This window comes from Taeniopygia guttata, chromosome 1, assembly GCF_048771995.1.
Source record: "Taeniopygia guttata chromosome 1, bTaeGut7.mat, whole genome shotgun sequence".
NCBI lineage: Eukaryota > Metazoa > Chordata > Aves > Passeriformes > Estrildidae > Taeniopygia > Taeniopygia guttata.
Window position 1 is genome coordinate 47,969,618 of NC_133024.1, and position 19,151 is coordinate 47,988,768.

General features: G+C 40.6%; 1 protein-coding gene across 35 annotated transcripts in view; it reads right to left on the reverse strand.

Moving 5' to 3' along the window:
• LMO7 (LIM domain 7) overlaps positions 1-19,151 on the reverse strand; it is a 132,284-nt gene that overhangs the window by 63,993 nt on the left and 49,140 nt on the right. For 27 of the 35 annotated variants that reach the window (XR_012055582.1, XR_012055577.1, XR_012055576.1 and 24 more), the window contains exon 4: positions 10,019-10,125. Coding sequence is in view for 24 of the 35 variants with exons in the window: in XM_072928050.1 (XP_072784151.1) it covers positions 10,019-10,125 (107 nt within the window). In the remaining 11 variants the exon portion in view is untranslated. Of the gene's footprint in view, positions 1-8,620; positions 8,707-10,018; positions 10,126-10,223; positions 10,646-19,151 lie in introns of those variants that run through there. The other 8 variants (XM_072928134.1, XM_072928118.1, XM_072928126.1 and 5 more) reach the window with 6 other exon arrangements.

The following is a 19,151-nucleotide window of genomic DNA, read 5'->3' on the forward strand; positions in this document are numbered from 1 at the left end:
CAGTTGAGGGCATCTTACAACATCAGGTCACAGAGTTAAAAAGAATACATTACTGCATCATAAATCTGACAAGCGTATTTCAGTGGTTATTCACAGGGAACAAGTGGCTGTCTGCAATTTAATAGCCTTTGCAAGAGCAGAAGTATTTTGAACTTGGACTCCCTTTCCCCGCCCCAGTTAAGTATTTTATCATATAACGCATTGGAATCCACGTCAGTTGATGCATATCTGTGCATACTGGGTTCAAAGGTGTGTGCGTGTTTACATTTGCAGGACGTTTCTTCTGGAAGGGAAAGGAAAGAGGAAATATCATCAGCATTAGTCAACCTTCTTACTCTAGTCGCAGAAACCAGCTGCAGCAGCTTTCAAAATTTTGCTTTCTGAGTCAGGTTCTGATACCACACTCCCTCCCTGGGCAGACAGAATTGTAGGGAGGGGGTACAAGGCAGGGCTGTCAGGAGGACTGGCTCTGCAGGAACCTCATATGACACCAATATGCACAAAGTCCAAGTCCTGCCCCATGGATAGAGCTAATTCCTGTAACTGCAGAGAGGGGTGGAGAGCTGGGCCTGGCAGTCCTGCTGGGCCGAACCTCAGCCAGCAGCCAATTCTGGCAACACTGACCCACAGCACCCAGGGCTGAATGAGATGGTGCATGGGTGTACAAGATGGAGCTTGTCAGAAGGCTGACAGACCCCATCACTCCCCTTTTCCTCAGCACTTATTATGCCACCTCTACAATACTGCTGTCTCCAGTTTGGTGTCTCACAGTACAAGAAAGACACTGATAAACTGGAGCAAATTGAGTGAAGATCACCAGGAAGTTCATGGCTGGAGATCCTGAGCTTGATCATCCAGCTTGTACAGTCCGGAGAACAGTTCCCCGGATGGGTTTTCTTTTGGTTTTGTTTTTGGGGTTTTTTTCCTTTTGTTTCTTAAAGACAACAGATCTCTAACATTTAAAAGAAACATGCCTTTGTGTGGTTAAGTCTGGCTGCTATCTAGGGCTCTTTATTTCTAACCCTCCACCCCTTCTTATCATCTAACCACGTGGTAAGACATTATTTTGTTTAATTGGTTTCAGTGACGGCATGAAAACAACCCTGTAAATGCAGTTTATAAGAATATTTGAAATTGTTATTTCATTGTCAATCGCATTCTCTAACAGTCACAGCAAAAAAAAAAAAAAAAAGCATTAATGTCACTTTAAAGGATACAACAAGTGCTCCAATTAAGAAGTAATAATAATTGGAACGGAAATCTCTGGAAGGAATAAAAATGGCCAGAAGTAGGGTTTTGCATGAAATATGATCAAAAACTGTCAATACGTTGTTCAGCTTTACTTTCTCTATTTACAGAGTATGGTTAACTGGCAAACTCCTGTATCCATGGCAAACTTCAAGAAGTCAGCCTCCCCCCCTATTTAAATATAGCAGCTCTTCCTGTTAAGTTGCCTGCCGAAAAACTTACTGAATTTCAGCAATTTAGTAGTAAAATACAATTTAGAATAATACAATAGTGAACTTGCATACATGTTTCTGTGTAATTGATATTATAAAAAGAATAAACTTGTGTTAGTTAAGTCATCCAATTTCCAACATCAGACACAAACACCTTTTTTTTATGGAGGAAAAAAGAGTCATCACCAAAAGGTGTAGGCTTTCTCTTTACCTTCTTTTGTAAGGAACTCAAACCTACTCATCAAAAATGCTGCCTTCCCTCTCATGCATTGTTTTATAAACTGCATTTCATCCTGGGAAGTAGGGGATTAAAATGAATATAGGTATTTAAGATTTAGATGGATTCCCATGGGAATCTTAAGATGCCAGACACACTTCTGTTAATACAAACAAACATTGAAAAAGCATTGTAAAGGCCCAGCAGGTTTTGTAGCACCTCCTCCCAAAAAAAAGTTATCCCAGGGATACTTTTGAAATGTAACAGGATCAAATATTACAACCTTCAACAAACCAAATCAATTAAGCAGAAAGCTACTGCAATCTTCTTCAGGGAATCATTCACTTCTGTAGCAGAACTACTTGAATTCCAGTATAAGCCTATGGGATCTGTGTCACTAGGGATACCTGAATTGCTTTTGATACAACTAACACACACTGTATGTATTGTCACTCTGAATTGTTCAAACTCCTCCTCTACATGTGTAGATACAGGTACAGAACTCCACAGTTCTTCATTCTTAGAGCAGAATCATCTTCACAAAAAAACAAACATTATCGAAAGCATAATCTGATAAAGGAAATGTAAATTATTAACTGTTAAATTACTCAACAGCAAAAGTGATCTATCTGAAATATTATTCATAATGACCAGAAAATAAAGCAGACAGATTAAATAGCACCACACCCAACACTTTATATAGACTTTAAACCTAAGAATTGGAGGTAAATTTCTAGGTATGGTCCAAAGTCTGGAACATATTTTATTGCCTACAATGTTTTTACTGGAATGATTTACAGTTTGTGCAGATTAGTGACCTGAGCATGAATATTTTAGACTTAAGCACATCAGTTTCACAAGACTGAAGAAAACCAATTTTTTCTTTATCTCTGCATTATTGTCCTAAGTACTAAGAGAAGTAAAACATGCAAAATGACTGATCTTGAAATTATTTACATAATTTTTAAAAAATAGCAATTTCAATATTTAGAATCTACCTACAACCAGGAAGCAAATACATTTCTATAACAATACCCATAGCAAAAAGAGAATTTACACACTCACACTTACAAAGTTGCAGAAACATTTCTAGAGTCAATCTGAAGTGCTGCACTTTTCCATTCCAATGGAACTGTCACTAGGAAATTTAGTTACCACAATAAAGGACTATTACAACCATATGTGTAAAAAATTTTATTTCCCTGAATATAAATGGGGGAAGACCCACATCCATTCCACATCCATTGTCCTAATTAAATTTTGGCTAAATGGTTTTTGCATTTCAGTTCTCAAGACCCACAAAAAGCTGTCTCTTATTTGTTTCACCTCAGCTTGAATTCAAAGATAGTTTCTAAAATGCTGAAGCCTTTGGGATGATTGACTCTTCAGTCACATAGGTATAAGCAAGAGAATTTAAGCATGTACAAGTTTTGGTCCAATAATTTTCATACTTCATGCACTGAAGCACTTGGCTTTCATCCATCTTACCACTTTCTATTCTATGCAAAATAAAAAGGCAGGAAAGGGTGGTTCTATGTTGTGTGAGTGTTTTGAGTTGGTTGGAATTTTTTTTTTTTTTTTTGAGGCCAAATTAGAAAATAAGTTTTTCAACTCATTAAAATGCATGTTTCTTGGAAAAATAAGCACAGCAAGTTCAGGCTCAGCTCTATCATACTCTCTCGTTACAAGCACTCAATTCTTGAGCAAAAAAAATTTCAAGATGATATAGTAACTAAGCAAATGTATTAGATATGAAAGAAGACCACAAATTCAGTATTACTGACAGAAAACACCGGCTCTGAACTATCTGTCCACAAACTGATCTGCTTTCTCTCTCCTTTCATTGTTGTTTTTGAGGTTGGTTTGGGTTCTTGTTTGGTTGGTTTTTCAAGGTATTTGACTCTGTCTCATTTGAGCAAAATATGACAGCTCTTCCTGAAGGGCAAAATAAGATAAAAGTCCCAAAAGAGTGTCTCATCATCACACCTCAGGCTTTCAGGTAGCTGATTTGCCAGTTTACAGAGTTGAGTGAAACTGGTGAAGCAAACCTAAAAAATTCCTCCAAAGACTGAGATGTGGTATTGCTTTTACAATTAAAGCTCTCCAAAAAACCAAATTTCTAAGAGCCCTGACAACAGTTTTCCACTAAAAAGATCATCTTTTCAGGAATTTCTATGCAGATTGCTTTCTTCAGTGGTCTGCCTAACAGTGTTAATATTCATCCCATAGAACAGAAATTTCACTTTGCCTTTGTTTACCCAGAAAAAAAACCAAAAAAACAACACCCCGAGCAGGAAACAGAAGTGGAATCAGGAAATGCAGCATATTCCCCAGGACTAGACAGGAAGAACATTCAAGTCATAAGAAACTACTATTAAAAAAGAATGTTTTTTATTTCGATATCTACTATATCAGGAAATAGTGTACAGCTACTTCCTACCACAAAACCAGTAATTCACACTGGCAGTATTGTAATTTAAATTACAGGCTCAAGAAGACAGGTACTAGAGGGCACTGTGTTTAGCTTAACTCACTGCTAGAAGGCTTGCCTTCCGACAACCCCTAAAAGGAGAAGGTTTCTAAATAAGAGACAAGAGCTGAGATATGTAAGGTAGTGATTCTGTATGTATGCTTAAAATACTTAAGGTTGGTATAGCAGTCACTCTTATATAATCAGAAGAGTGAAATATATCCTGCTCCAAATAGAAGAACAGGTGCAGAATATGTGCTTGCAGCCATACCACACAGCAACTATTTATTTTTCTCAGATTTTATTTTGAAAGTATCTATTCTCTGCACCACTTTTTTGGGTGGCATTTTAAATTCAGAAAGTGTTACCTCTGAACTGAAATAGAGAGCCTGGCTCAAAAGCTCAGCTGAAATGCAGGAACACAAGGATGAACATGGCATGTAACAGTTGTTACTTTTCTCCAGTTGGCTTTAGTTATATACAGCTTTATGTTACAGAAAGCATGGCATTTTAATTTTCCAAGGATCGCTTTTTGTTTAGGAATTCATGAAAAAAGATTATTCTAAAGAAACATTAAATGGGTTTACTCAAAATTTTGAAATGCCAGGACCAAAGTCATAGCTCTGTTATTTCATCTCATGTATGCACTTAGACCCACTTCAACAAAACTTCAACCGGGTTTTCTGTTTGCTTTACATAATTAACATATTACAAGACTGATAATGAATATGTGGAAAAAGTGCAGGCCAGCAAAAAGATGAAGGCCTTATCCAAATACCAGGTTCTGCAAGGTGATGAGATACTTCCAGCTATCTTGGGAAAAGATAACCAAATGGTTTGGGTTGCAAGAGACCTTAAACATAATCTACCTCCAACCCGTCTGCTATGGGCAGGGACACCTTCCACACCAGACCAGATTGCTCAAAGCGCCATCCAACCTGGCCTCAGACACTTCCAGGGATGGGGCACCCACAGCTCCATTTATTCCAGTGCCACATCACCCCCACAGTGAAGGATTTCTTCCCAATATCTAAGATTAAACCCAGCCTATTCCAATTTAAAACTATCACCCCTTGTCTTATGCATTCTCATGACGAGTCCCTCTCCCTCTTTCTTTTAGGCCCCTTTTGGGTGCTGCAAGGTCTCCTTGGAGCCTTCTCCAGGCTGAACAACCCCAGCTCTCTCAGCCTGTTTGCATACGAGAGGTGCTCCCTGCTCATCTTCATGGCCCTCTCCTCCAGAGTCATTCCAGCAGGCCCACATACTTCCTGTGGTGGGTGCCTAAGAGCTGGACACACTGTTCCAGGTGGGGCCTCAGTTTTTAGTTTCATTCAAGACATACTCTAAATATAACAATGTAGTAATAATATTAGTGGCAACCAAGTATTTTAATTTGCTCTCTTATTGAAAAATGAAATTAGTATGGTAAAACTTCAACCACAGAAGTCAGGGTTGTGGTAGCTTCAAAAAAGTTAGCTTTTTAGGATTTTGCAGTAAATTTTCTTTTTTTTCCTTTAGTTTAATATTTTAATCTATTAGCTCACAATTTTTAAAATTTAATATTAGAATTTAATTATATTCTTCAACTGGAAATCTCATTTTACAGAATTATAAATTTTTTTCATGTAGAAAAATTAATTTGCTTCCAAGACAAATTTGAATTTACACTCTCACTCTGAGCATTCAGGCTGCCTCCTTTAAAACAGATAATTTCGATAACAAACTCCATCAGAATTGATGCTTGGCGTCTGACTATGTGAACTCTCCCTTATAACTCCATGGTATGATTTTATTAAGAACCCTTCCACAGCTGGGAACAACTGGGTGTGTCACCCCTAAAGAGCTGGGTGAGGAAGTGCTTAACATTTTTAAATAGCAACCATGCTGACAACAGAGAGTCACTAAGCTTGTATTACATTCTTACTTTGACAGACCCAAAAAAGAATCAAATGAAGCATTAAGACAATCTGGCATTAGTGGAAATAAATTTTTAAAACTTTCACTATCTGCTGGGTTTTAAAACAACATCTCCAATTACAAGTAATAAAACACTACGTCGAGAAACAAAAATCAAATATACCAAAAGAACTGAAGAGGGACACACATGAATTTACACAAATAACTAGCCACTGAACAAGATGATATGCACATGACTGCCAGACAGGGTATGTGAGGAATAAGCCCATCTGGATGATCCTTCTTGGAACACATGACATATTGCTGTACTATACCACTGAGCAATAACTTCTGCAGATTTACAGAAAGACTGAACTATAAATCTCAGACATTAATCCACACTCCCATTTTTACTAGCAGAGAAGAAATCATCCATACCAGGACCATTTTTCCACACCACCCAACTACTAATCTTGCTGATCTGGCAAAGCATAAAGTTTGCAAGGGCTGGAGCAGCAAGTGATAATTTTAGCCAGGCTTTTTCACACAAACTTCTAAGCAATAAAACTTTAAGGAGCTTTTTCTTTGCAAAAAGGATAATCACTTGGAACTGAAAGTCTGGGTATATAAGGGGATTCTTGCTTCTCTTGTCCCAGATTACTTCTAGTAATTATAGAGGAGGGTTTCACATCATGCCTGTGCATCATCTCAGTTGCAAGAGAAAACAAAATACAAGTGAAAGTTGTAGCCTCCTCACCAGATAGAAAGATTATTTTCTCAGAACAGATTCTGTTCATGAGGAACTGAGGGTCTTGACCTTAACTCAGGTGACACAAGAACACTGCACCACATAACAATTTAGTAATTGCTGAATGGCTTTGCGGCAGTGTTCATCAGACAAACTGCTGTCAGCAAAGGTACGGCAAAAGGCAGCAAGCACACTCGGAAATAAAGTACAAGGAGAAATAACTCTTCCTGTTGGGAAGGGAGCCTGCCCAGGTGGCACAGGATGGCAGTCAGATGGCAACAGCCTGAGGGCATATGACTTCCCACAAGGTAAAAAGGAGACACCACAGGTAACTGCCAGGCAGAAGAGGCAGGAGCACATGGAACACCACTTCACACAGCTCATCCACTTCAAAAGGAAGGTGTTCCTCCTGAGGACCTGCTCAGCACCAGAGGTGTCAGATCAATTGAACAAGGGTAACAGGGACAGAGATGCAACCTCCCAGCCACTGTGAAAGACTGGTTTTGCTCTTACATAAGATGACAACTCTCGTGCCCTCTTAGCAGCAGAAGCAGACCCACCCTTTTAATGGTACCTTCCTCTGACCAATTTTCAACATCCAAGGCAAATCAAGCACCTTGTCATACCTGACAGTACATGCATGTCCTACCAGCACCCTCTTCTCTGCCACCCTGTCTGTTAAGCTGACTTTTCTAAGCAACAGTTTATTTAATCTATTTTGGGTAGATAAAAATACCTGTGCTAACAGCAGTGCAACAGCAGAACACAGCAGTCCACTTGTGGTGTCAAAATACACACTGCTTCAGGCACACATTAGTGTTATCCCATACAACAGATCACAGCTGCTTTAAGATGTGGGCAATTAGCCTCAGGTGACAGCAGCAAAATGAATTTGCTTAGGAATGTTAGAAATCTAAAAGTTAAATGTAATCTTTTGAATAAGTCAGCAGATGAAAAGTTTTCCTTCTTGGTGACAAGAAATTATTTACTTCTAATTATGAAACTAGAGTTAACAGTGGGTAAGACAAAAGCCAGATATGAAATAGTACCCCTTTTCTGAGACCTGGCATCCTACAAGTTTTGAAGACATTTTTAATTCAGCCTGAATGTATGAAATTATTTATTTCTATTAAATAATAAAAAAGACACATCAGATAAGATTTCTGATCAGACAACATTTCTCTCCTGACACAAATATAAATCTGAAAATCTTCTGAAGAATAGCTTGCCCTCTGGGCAATAAAATTATTTCTGTAATTAACTTTTCAATGGAGAGAGTTACCTTTGTGCAACTTATTTATTTCATGTCTTGGAATAAAACTTGCCTCCCATCCCTCTCCAACCTCCTAACTACATCAAAAGTACTAGTATATTTAGGACACCACTTTACTGCATGCTCAGATACAGAAGTTTTGAATTACTCTGGAAGCATTTAATACACACTGTGGGACTGTCATATGATATATAATGTGTGGAGAAGCAAACTCATACTGAAACAAATTACAAGAACATGGTTGTATGGCTGGCAGCTCTTTTGACTCTAACCCAGACCCCCCACACAGCTGTCCATAAGAAGCACTCAATAGTCAAATCTGCTTTTTTGGAAAACACTAATTAAACCATTGCTGAGAAGGTATGATATAAAACCACTGTTTTGCCTCGTGACAACTTCAAATTCCAGCTTTACTCTCTGCTCACGAAGCTGGGAAGGGAACTGGCGGTCCTGAAAGACCCAAAAAGAGCCTTGGTTACAGACCCACTGGATGGATTTCACAGCTGACCTCTCCTGGGCGCCGCAGTTTAACGTCGGGACGAGTTGGACAACCTACCTTGCACAACAGTTCGCAATCTCAACCTCCCTGGGGTTCCAGCTTGTCGCTATTGATGCTGAACACCAGCTCCTGACCGCCTCCAACCCTTCCCAGTCATACCCTTGGAGCAAACTTCCACCAAAACAACTTTTGCTAGGGCTTTGTGAGTAATTTAAGCACGGCAGAGGTTACCAACCCTCTGGCTTTTGGCATGATGTAGGAACTGGCAGACAAAATACCAACGTCCTGGAAATGTGCCAAGTCCCTAAACAGCAGATTAGTGAGAAATTACGTTTCGGGTATGAGTCAAAGACGGAAAACATATTGCCATCTCACATATCAGACCTCAAAAAGTATGAACTTTCATTCTGAAACCAGGCAGAGAGAATGTCAACAGGCTACCGCTCGACCCACCTATGAGAGATTTCTTTCTAATTAAAGCAGCTACATGTCAAATCATAGTATTTTTCCCCTTGTATTTACAGAAGGATTACTGCCTGTTCCTCTTTGATAAAACTGGTAATTTAAGACAGGAATCAATCCTTCACATTTAACTTGACGGGTTTCCAGCAAAACCCACTAAAGATTTTATTTTTTTTTTGAGACAATAAATTCAGCCTTTTGTCCCAATATAATAAAAACAGTTAACACTGTAAAAAATCAATGTGCCCTAGGATGATTTTTACTGCAACTCATTTATCTTAGAACACCTGTCTGTACAGTAAAGTTTCACCTTAATCTCTCAGAAACTGGCAATAAAATTCTTATTAGGAGACAGAGCAGTCTTGAAATATGAAAATCCACTAAATATACTTTAAAACCAAGCCACTGCTATTTCACAGGAAAACTCCCATCTCCATAAATATGCCAATTACATACAATTCAGTACTTAATTTCTACTCACACACACACATACACCCCTTGACAGGGCATGTGACACTCAGAGACAAACATCTAGTTAATACTTGGAGTGGCAAGACCAGCAGACCTTTAGGCACACTATACCTGTGCCGCAAATCCATTTGGATAAGTATCAGAAGTACCACCTCAGCCTTTCAGATTTTGATCGGTAATCACAAATCATAAAGAAAAGTAATGCCTTTGATATAATTTAACAATTTTGCTCCGAGTCTAAAATAAAATGACAGTTTCCATCGCAGATTAAATGCTGTAAATATTCATTAACAATTAGTTTCCTTGAAAGGTAACTATTATAATACTACTTCATTTTTTAAATTACATTTCTGCAAGTCTAATCCTTTAGCTTTAACAAGGCTTAAACCCTCACCACAGTATTCAAAACTGCTCGTACCAGATTAAAATAAGAATTTTCCATAGGCAAACATTAAAAAAAATAAGACTGTGAAAGAGCTTAGAGGGAGAAGGGAAAGGAGAAAACAAAACCACAAAACTCACTTGACTGTAACTCGATTGGACAAATCCTGAAGATCTCCTGGGTGAAAAAGCTGAGCTTCTTTCAGTCCAATGTTTTCGCAGGCTTTCAGAAAAACATTTATATTATCCTGCAAAGAGAAGTAGAAAGCAGTTGCTCAGTTAAGAGCACTAAGCAGATTTTACAAGATGATTAGTACTAGCCTTTAAATGTCAAAGTCCAGCTCACATAAATGAAACTGGAAAAGCAATCTTCTGGATCATAAACGCTGGTTGTTTCTCATGCACACAGGCAGGCTGGGCTGCGATCGCAGGGACTGAGGGGTATGTTAAAGATTACCTGGCATAAGGCAGCAGTGAGCCAGTAGGCAGCAATCTCCACTTTGATGTCAGCTCTGCTCAGCAAACAAACGCCCTCTTCCTAGCTTTGCACGACAAGCCTCACCTATTGCCTTTAAAAATAACTCCAGCTACTGACATTCACCACCCAGAAACTCTTGGCAGGGAAGGAAGAAGAGGAGGGACTCTTCGTTTCTATGCTCACAGACTGATGAGGGAATACTGCACCTGGAGTCTGGCTTTGGTTGCTGAGCAAAGCTCCGGAGAGACAGAAAGCAAACTGTATTCAGAGCTGCTGCTGCTGTCATATTTGGAGGGGGGGCTTCTTTCCGAGTCCCTCCCCTTCCCCTTCCCACACCCCCTCCTCAACTTCACACCGATCTGTTACAAAACGTAGGTGCAGCACCCACTCTCTGCACCTGCTGCAGGATGGACCAACCCATGACAGAAATGTTAAAAAAGAATAAATCTAATGATATATACAGAGATTATACAACTTATGATCTTTTTCCAGTTCATGAACAGTGGGCAATAGGCAAGAAATTCCTTCTCGTTAAGGCGGAATGCTATCAACAACAAAAGAATGTGCCCTCTTGTGCACTTGCTTCCTTCAGCTGCAAGCCAAAGGAAAAGGTACACGAAGTTACTTAATTCATAAGCTACACACAGCCCTGTCATTAAGAGTTTCTAAGTCAAGGTGCTGGTGTCAGAATTTCATAGTACAGAGAAGCTCTGCTTTAGCAATTTAATATGCTTTAAATTTATTTTTTTTACACATAATCAACATTTATTCCTTCATTTAAAATTCATTAAAAACAATCTACAAGGGAAATAACAGCTGTTTCTAATAAAGAAAGTAAAACAAACCCAAGAATCCCCACAACCTTCTGTTTTGAAGGTCCCTGGGATTCTAGTATTCCTTATCAGTCTGTAAACATGTCTTAATTCAAGGAAAATATTTGAGCAAGGTATTCCCTATGCAGGCTGCGGGCTCTGTGTTACCACATCTGAAAGATCCCAGGTGTCTCACACCGTGAAGGTTATGCCCCAAGGCTCAGTGCGATGTGCCATGGTGGGGGCTGCTCTGCTGCAGGGGGTGCAACATGATGGCCAAAATGGGGGACACGATGTGGTGGCAGATGAGAGGAGGAAGCTGGGAAGGATGGAGGACAGGCAGCCTCACCTATGCCCAGGCCCCCGCAGTGCCCAGGGGGCTGTGTGCACATTTGTCCAGGGAAGAGCTTCATGCTGTGAGATGCAGCCTCAGAGGGGCATTTATTTTTCCTTTCCATGCAAAATGGGGAAAGCTGTCTAGATGTGTCAACTTTATTAAATAAATATTTGAGTGTCACATTAGTACCAAACCAGCAAGGACTTGAAAAGGCATTATTTCCTCTGTGTGGAAGAAGAGGAACTACTTGCTAAACAACCATCAGATCAGTGTTCAGGGGACTCGGGAGTCTATGAAACTGGCAAGTAAGGCACAAGAAGAAAGCAGCAGAGCAGAAAGAATGAGTAACTCCAAAGTAATGAACTGACACCAGCACCAGTGAAGGCAACACAGTCTGATTGGTCTGCCCAGACACCACAGCAACTCGGAGCAAACTCCCAAACCAATGGGTTATGTCAGCCACAGGGCTGAAAATGAGCACATTGTGCAGGTAAACAAGGAAGAAGAGTCAGATTTAGAAAAACAGATGTCATCTACACCCTGAGAGAAACAAAAACAAAGCAGAGGAATTGCTCATCAGTGGATGCTTGGCTGCACAATCACCAAACTTCTGGAACATTAGAGAATTAATTTTGAATGTGTTTCAGCAATGAAACCTATCAAGCATCAACCTCCTGATAAACAGCACTTACAGACCCTGAGAACATCCCTACTGACCGGACTCAAGACTGTCAGGAATGGGGTCAAAAGCAGAGAGAGATAACATGGAAGGCAGAACACCGTTAGTTACAGTGCACACGTGCAGGATAAAACATGGCTCAAAAATCTTCCTTCCCTCAGCTCCCAAGCCAGAGGTTTGATCACACCTGCCATCTCACAGGTTACTGCCCTAACACCAGCTGTTCTGCAGCCAGGGCCTGGAAGACCCTCACAGCACCAAGCAACGACACACCCAGTAGGGTATTTATCAGGTTGAATATTGACACAGAAAGGTATCATTTAAATAAATCAGCATTTCTAAATTCTGTCTTTGCCAAGTTATTCTTGACCATCTCTAATCATCATAGTTAATTAGCAAAGCCACAGGTCTCAAAATAGCTAGCAGCCATTTTAAACTCTACCAGAATAATGAATGGGAAGATGAATTTTAAATAGCACCACAGAAATAAGTAGGAAAAAAAAAAGACAGGTTATCAACCTTGCAATTAAATTTAACATTAGAAATGTGAACGGGAACATTTTTCAGTGATTAATCCACTCAAATATAGAAACCATTACACTGTTCCTTTTACCAATGTAACTGTACTTTAACAAGACTAATGGTCACTGCCACTGCAGCTTCAAAGGACATACTGCAATCTGAACCCCATCATACCTCATAAAATAGTTCTATTTAAACAACCAGACCTCAAAATCCTGGACCTATCTCCAGGTGACAAAAGTCACTGACAAGATGTGCTTAAGAGAAAAAGGGTCATACTTGCATCCACCACCCTCTTCTAAGAACACTAAGCTGTTCTCAGTCTGTATAAACATGAGTAGCCCATTTAAATTTATGAAATGAGGGGATACTGTGCTCCAGGACAGCTTGGATAAATGGAGATGAGAGATCTCTGAAGGCTGCTCTTAGAAGATAAGGTTTATTAGGGATGGTGAAAGGTCTTGCTTGGAGCTACCAGACGCCACATGTGGAAAGGCCTGAGGGAATGGGTGAGGGGAGAGACACGGGGTAGAGAGGATGCTCTAGGAGAGGGTGGAAGTTCTAAGAGGGTGGGGGTTCCAAGAGAGGGGGAGTTCCAAGAGAGGGGGATTTCCAAGAGGGCGTCTGGCCCCTCAGAGACCCCTTATCAGGCGGCTTCAAGGTGGGCTGGAACAAGACTTGGGCCAATGGGGTCACAGACACTTGATGTTTCAGGGGAGGGTTACAGGTGTGGGGTGAACCATACATTCTGGGGGGTGAGATGGAACAGTCCATTTGACTTTTGGACCTATCTGTAGGTAAGGGTATTGTCCAACCAGTAGGAAGGATTGTTTTCATCCTGGCTGTACTACTGTAAATCTTTTGCCAGGCAATTATATTTATTCATCCTCCCCAACAATGAAAGAAACAAATTAACAGAAAAAAGGGATTATGAGGATAATGGAAGGGGAGGGACTTAAGGCAAACTGGAGATTTTGATTCCATTATACCAATAAAGTGGATTATGAGAGGAAATACTGGTGCCACTTATCAGCACAAGAGAAGCAAAACCAAAGAGAAGAGCTGCCCATTTCAAAAGCAAGGATTCATTATTAGACAGATCAAATACATTTTTGCAGAAAACATAAGGTTCTGACCATTATTAGAGAAAGCTCCTGAAAGAACATGGATAAAATCATCAAGTTAATTTTTGTTCATGTTATTAAGAGAACTCAATTACTACATTTCCCTGAGCATCTGATGTTGGAATAACCATCAAAAGAATTACAGGTTTTAAATCACAACAAAAATAAAGCCTGAAGTATAAACCACAAAATTCAAGTGTAATTCATTTCTGGTATGCTATTTCTACTTCTTAGTGTCTTAGTGAGAAGGGTGGGGAGGTTTGAATGAGACTGTGGGAAGGACTGGTTTTATCCCCAAATGGTGGGCAAGATGGAACAGCAGAGCATTTCCAATGTTCCTAGCATGGCCTGAGTTTTCCACATTCTGTACAGACTTACAGTAAATGCACAACATAGAAAACTGACTAGATAGAGCTACTACCCTTCAGCATTCCAGTTTTGCCTCAAACTTCAAAATGAACTGCACCCAAAAGCTCTGCAAAGTCATAATATTGGAGAGATGGAGCTGCCAGTGGGAAGCAGGTCATCCACAAGCAGGCTTTTAAATACTCCTGTTGGGGAAAAGGCAAACAATACTGTACACTTGCAGCTCTGTACCTGACTTTCTGGTCCTCATGGGACATCACTAGACACAAACCCTTCCCTCAGCCTGTTGTTAAAGCATTGCTCTCCAACCAATTCTTTGAAGGAACCAAGATGTCCTCTCTACACTGAGACTATGGTCCACACCCTCCCTCCAGCATCCAAGCAGAGCAGGACTGCCTCTCACTCCTGAAACTCCATGGACTTGAGGAGAGGAAAGAGCTGAGTCTTTCCTCTCCTTCACTTGCTGGTCCTCAGTGCTGATTCTGCTCCTAGGCCAGGGGCAGGGAGACTGTGCCAGAGCAGGTGAATGTGAGGGGAAGAGTGGGGCCATTGCTGCAGGGCTCCTCATTGCTATCACTATCCTCCAGACCACAAAGAAAGAAGCTGATAATTCTATGGGGAAGCACAAGAATATGGACACCTTCCTTTAAAAATAACAATTTTAAAGAGAAACTTTTAAAAAAAGGAAAAAAAATTGAGGCACTGGGCAGTGGTTCTGTGTTGCACCTGTGATCAGCTCCTAATATGTGTCACCTGGGCAAGAATTTGAAAAGAGACAGAGTGCTGGTGAGGTGCTGGTAGTGGGGAAGTACAGAGGCTCCTCAGTGCCTAAAAAACCAAAGAACACTTCTAAATCAGAAAAAAAAAAAAATCAGCACGAGCAACAGTAAAGTAAGAGAAAAGAGGCTGACCTTAAGTAGGAAGAAAACCTCAAAATCACCTACCTGAGAAGGGGCATAGAGTGTGGAGTGTGTGAAACAGAAAAAAAAATCAATGTCTAAAGTAAAAGCTAATTAAATCGCCATAAGAGCATATAAATACTATTTTATTTTGCCTATTTACATGAAATGTGACATCACACACATCATGTTTTTCATGAATGCAGAGCTGAAAGCCTTCAAGATGACTAAATGTCTTGATAAATGCAGTACCATGGAAAAATCATGATTATCTGAGACAGGAATATTAATTTAAACAAGTGGGCAAATACATTTGCTTTCTTTAGGGTGCAGTCATGCTGTGTGATAATCCTGGTCTTCTCCGTAGTTAGCTGTTTGCCTGAATCCCTGCATGTGCACCAAAACACAATGAAATCTCGTAGGCACATCTTTCAAATCACTTGGCAACAGGGAGAAAAAAAATTTAATTAACATGTTGCTTTTATGTTTTTCCTGAGTGTATCAGCCAATAAAAGACAGTACTCGAGGTTGTCTCCTATTCTGATACAAATACCCATTACTTCAATCAAACTGCTCATTTCTCCTGCTATTCAAACTCCAGTTTGGAGGAGAGACTTGGGAAGGAGGTGCTTGGGTGGGTTTTTTGTGGATTTTGGGGAGGATTTTAAGTAGTTATTTTCAGTGTATGAAGGGGATGGTACCCTATGCTTGCAAGGCCATGAAGAATATTTGCACTAAGCGTTACACTGTCATCCAGACCATGATTTGGCACCAGAAGTTGTTTTCAGTTTCCAGGCTTTAAAAAAAAAAAAAAAGACAAAAAAAGACAAAAACCACCAAGTATCTAGAGTGCCTAGCAACAAAAACTTTTGACATTTTAAGAGAGACTGATGCATTTTTTTGGCTATAGAATTCTGAAAGTCATTTGAGTAGATCACATTTTTCCATAGTACTGCATTTATCAAGACATTTAGTCATCTTGAAGGCTTTCAGCTCTGCATTCATGAAAAACCCTCTTTATTAGCACCCTCATTCCCTTAAGTAAGGGCAATTTCCATCACAAAAACCTGGTATTTTTTCAAAGAAGAAAATATTTTTGATAGGCACAGCATTATACAGCCCACTCAAGTTGGCTCCAATCAGTTTAATGCAGAATTTAGAGTTGCATTTGGCAGCAGCATCACCGCACAGCTCCACTTTGTTTATATTCAGAGGTGGGGTAAAAGGAAAGAACCTACAGCAGGAGCTCGCTGAACAAGTTGGGTGACTTGCTCTTCCTTGGAGGTATGTTTCGGTTATTAGCTCCGGCTGCGGGTGCAGATGGGGGCAGAAGGGGTGAGAGGATAGGAGGGAACAGGGCTGAATACAAACCCCATTTGTGTTCTGACCACAGGCCTGGGAGCCAGGAACTCCCCATTACCACCTTGGCCTTGAATGTCAGAATGTTTAGTGCCCATTTCCCACCCATCTGTAGTGTGTGATCCCAGCTCCTACAGCTCTCTGTGTTTTTCTGAAGGTCAACAATTTCAACCTTGAACCAAATGCAGGAGGAGTGGATAGGATACCCGAACTGCTCTTTTCCTCCCTTTTTGGCCCTGAAACAAAAAATATTAAATAAAACAATCATCCTGCAGACATAATTTGACTTAAGAGTGACCTCAGGACTTCAGTTCAGTAACTTATCCCACCTGTAACAGAGTGCACAGAGCACTGTGTTGGCCAAAGATCAGAAACTGCATTAATTGCTTTGCCACTCCCCTCTGCGCGTCCTTCATTGCTTTTCCACACTGGGTAAAACAATAAATTACTGTGATCCTTGACACAGGGATTCCCTGCTGCAGCTCTATGCATGATTACAGATACTAAATCTTTAATGATTCACTGCCAGCTTTCCTCTCAGAAAGCAGGTGCTCCTGCTGTGAGAATGCAGGAATGAAATTTTGTGCACAAACTTTGCGGTTACCTTGGTGCTACCAGTATCAATAACTGTAGATCGGCCAGGAAGAGGAGGAACATTCCCCTTTGCCATTGCAACAATTGTGGAAACCACATTTTGAAGTACCCTTGGGGAAAGAATCATTCAGTTTCAGACAAAAAGGTCCATCTGTCCCCAAACCTCAATTCCATCTGCAGTGACTGGAGCAGGTTACAGATCTCTGTAAGACCAAGGTGTGTATTGAAGGATCTTCCCCAAAACTTGTTATTCAGCTCCTGGCACTGCCCACCACCATGTGTAATGGCCAGCAGAAGATACCTCTGCTCAGCGCACCTCATTGCCTACAACCTCTTGCAGCAATGAGCTCCAGAATTTCTTCACAATGGAAATAACGGGATTAAGGAAAACAAACACACAAGAGAAATTAATGTTGATTGTTGAGTTTTTTAAACAGGACTTCTGAGTTGACAGCCTTTAAGGTATTTAACATAAGAAAGGACCAACTGTCTTCAATGACATAAAAATGCCTCCCAGGCTCATAATCTCTAACCGTGCTACAGCATAACCTTCACTATGACATTACAGACATATCACAGTAACAGTGTGTACCAAATGAGCCTTTTATTGATAAGAGAGTGAATATCAGGTTGTAAACTGCAGGTGTGTTTCTGGGATGTCACTGCTACCAAATAAGGCTACCTGGAATGGAGAAGGGCTAAAGTACAGCATGTTGGCAGACAAGCCTTGTTAATAGAGCCAATCCACTCAGAGGCATTCATACTGTAATGAAAGTATGGGTTTGGAAAGCCAGTATGGAAGAACTAGCCTGGGCTATTTCCTTGTTTAGACAAGCCTTAACTTTCCCACCAGTTAGTTGCATTCCAATCAAAATCAAGGAAAAACAAATAATTCAAGCAATATGTTTTACACCCTGAACAGATTATACAAAACAGACTCTGCAAGTGTAGTATGCTGAATGCTCCAATGCCAAGTCACCCCACTACACAGAACTGGAATGACAGTAATCCACTTAAAGGTGAAACTCCCCTGAAGCCTAATGAGTAATAAAAGAAGTAAAGACCTCTTGTTCTTGAAACACAAAGTTTTGGCAGAGCTATCTTTCCTCCTCCACCACCCCCGCCCCCTTTTTTTTTTTTATTTGTATACATAAGTTTTTTTTATTTTGCTCACACAGGTTAACAACTTGATATAGGTGAAATTCAGCTTCTTCATGCACAGGACTTGAAGCAGAGCCTCAGATCCCCAATTAATGTAGCCCCTGATTTTTGGACAATTATTTACTACTTCATTCTTCATAAGAGAGCATTTGGAAGTTTTCGCTAACTTTGCTTCCTTCAAGAGCCAGGCATCTTTTATTTCTTAACAGGAGTAGCATCCTAGTACTGCATCCAATCCTTCCTGCCCTACATGGGCTTATCCCATGCTGTTGAGAAACTTTCCCAGCACCCTGGATGGATGAGTTGGTTTGGAGATGACCTGCCTTGGAGCCCACCTGAACCCCTGTGTCACTGCCAGGCTTCCTCTTGGCCCTTCCCATCCCCCTGCCACGCAGTCAGCAAGCTCAGTCAGCGCGGCTGGAGCAGCTCAGCACCCTGCATTTGGCAGCACTTGCTGCTGGTGTTGTTGTTAATAATTCTTTCACACACCTCACTGGAGGAGGGTGACTCAGCACAGACACATGGGCGCGGAGGTGTTCGGGCAGGCGTTGGGAGATGTGGTATGAGGATTTTGTACCAAGCAGAAGGGTAAATAGCATTGCTGCACAGCTCCACCATGGATACCACAGAGAAAGTTATCACCGCTGCAGTTAACATCTACTTTCTTTCAAAACTGCCATAAATTTTAAGCACCTCCCATTGACAAATATCTGACAAGCCAGAGGTGGTGGGGGGAAAGGTACTCCAGTGTCCACCTTATGAAGATTTAACACAAATAAACACTGAGTGCTGAAAGGAATCTCAAATCTGCACTTCCTTCACAAAGGAAGGAAAAATCAGATTACGAATATCACAAGTATGAGTTAAGGTGTGTACTTCTTCTACATGGTTGACATTTTTTTCCAGTTAGGAAAGAATGTTTCTTGACAAACAGACACAGTCA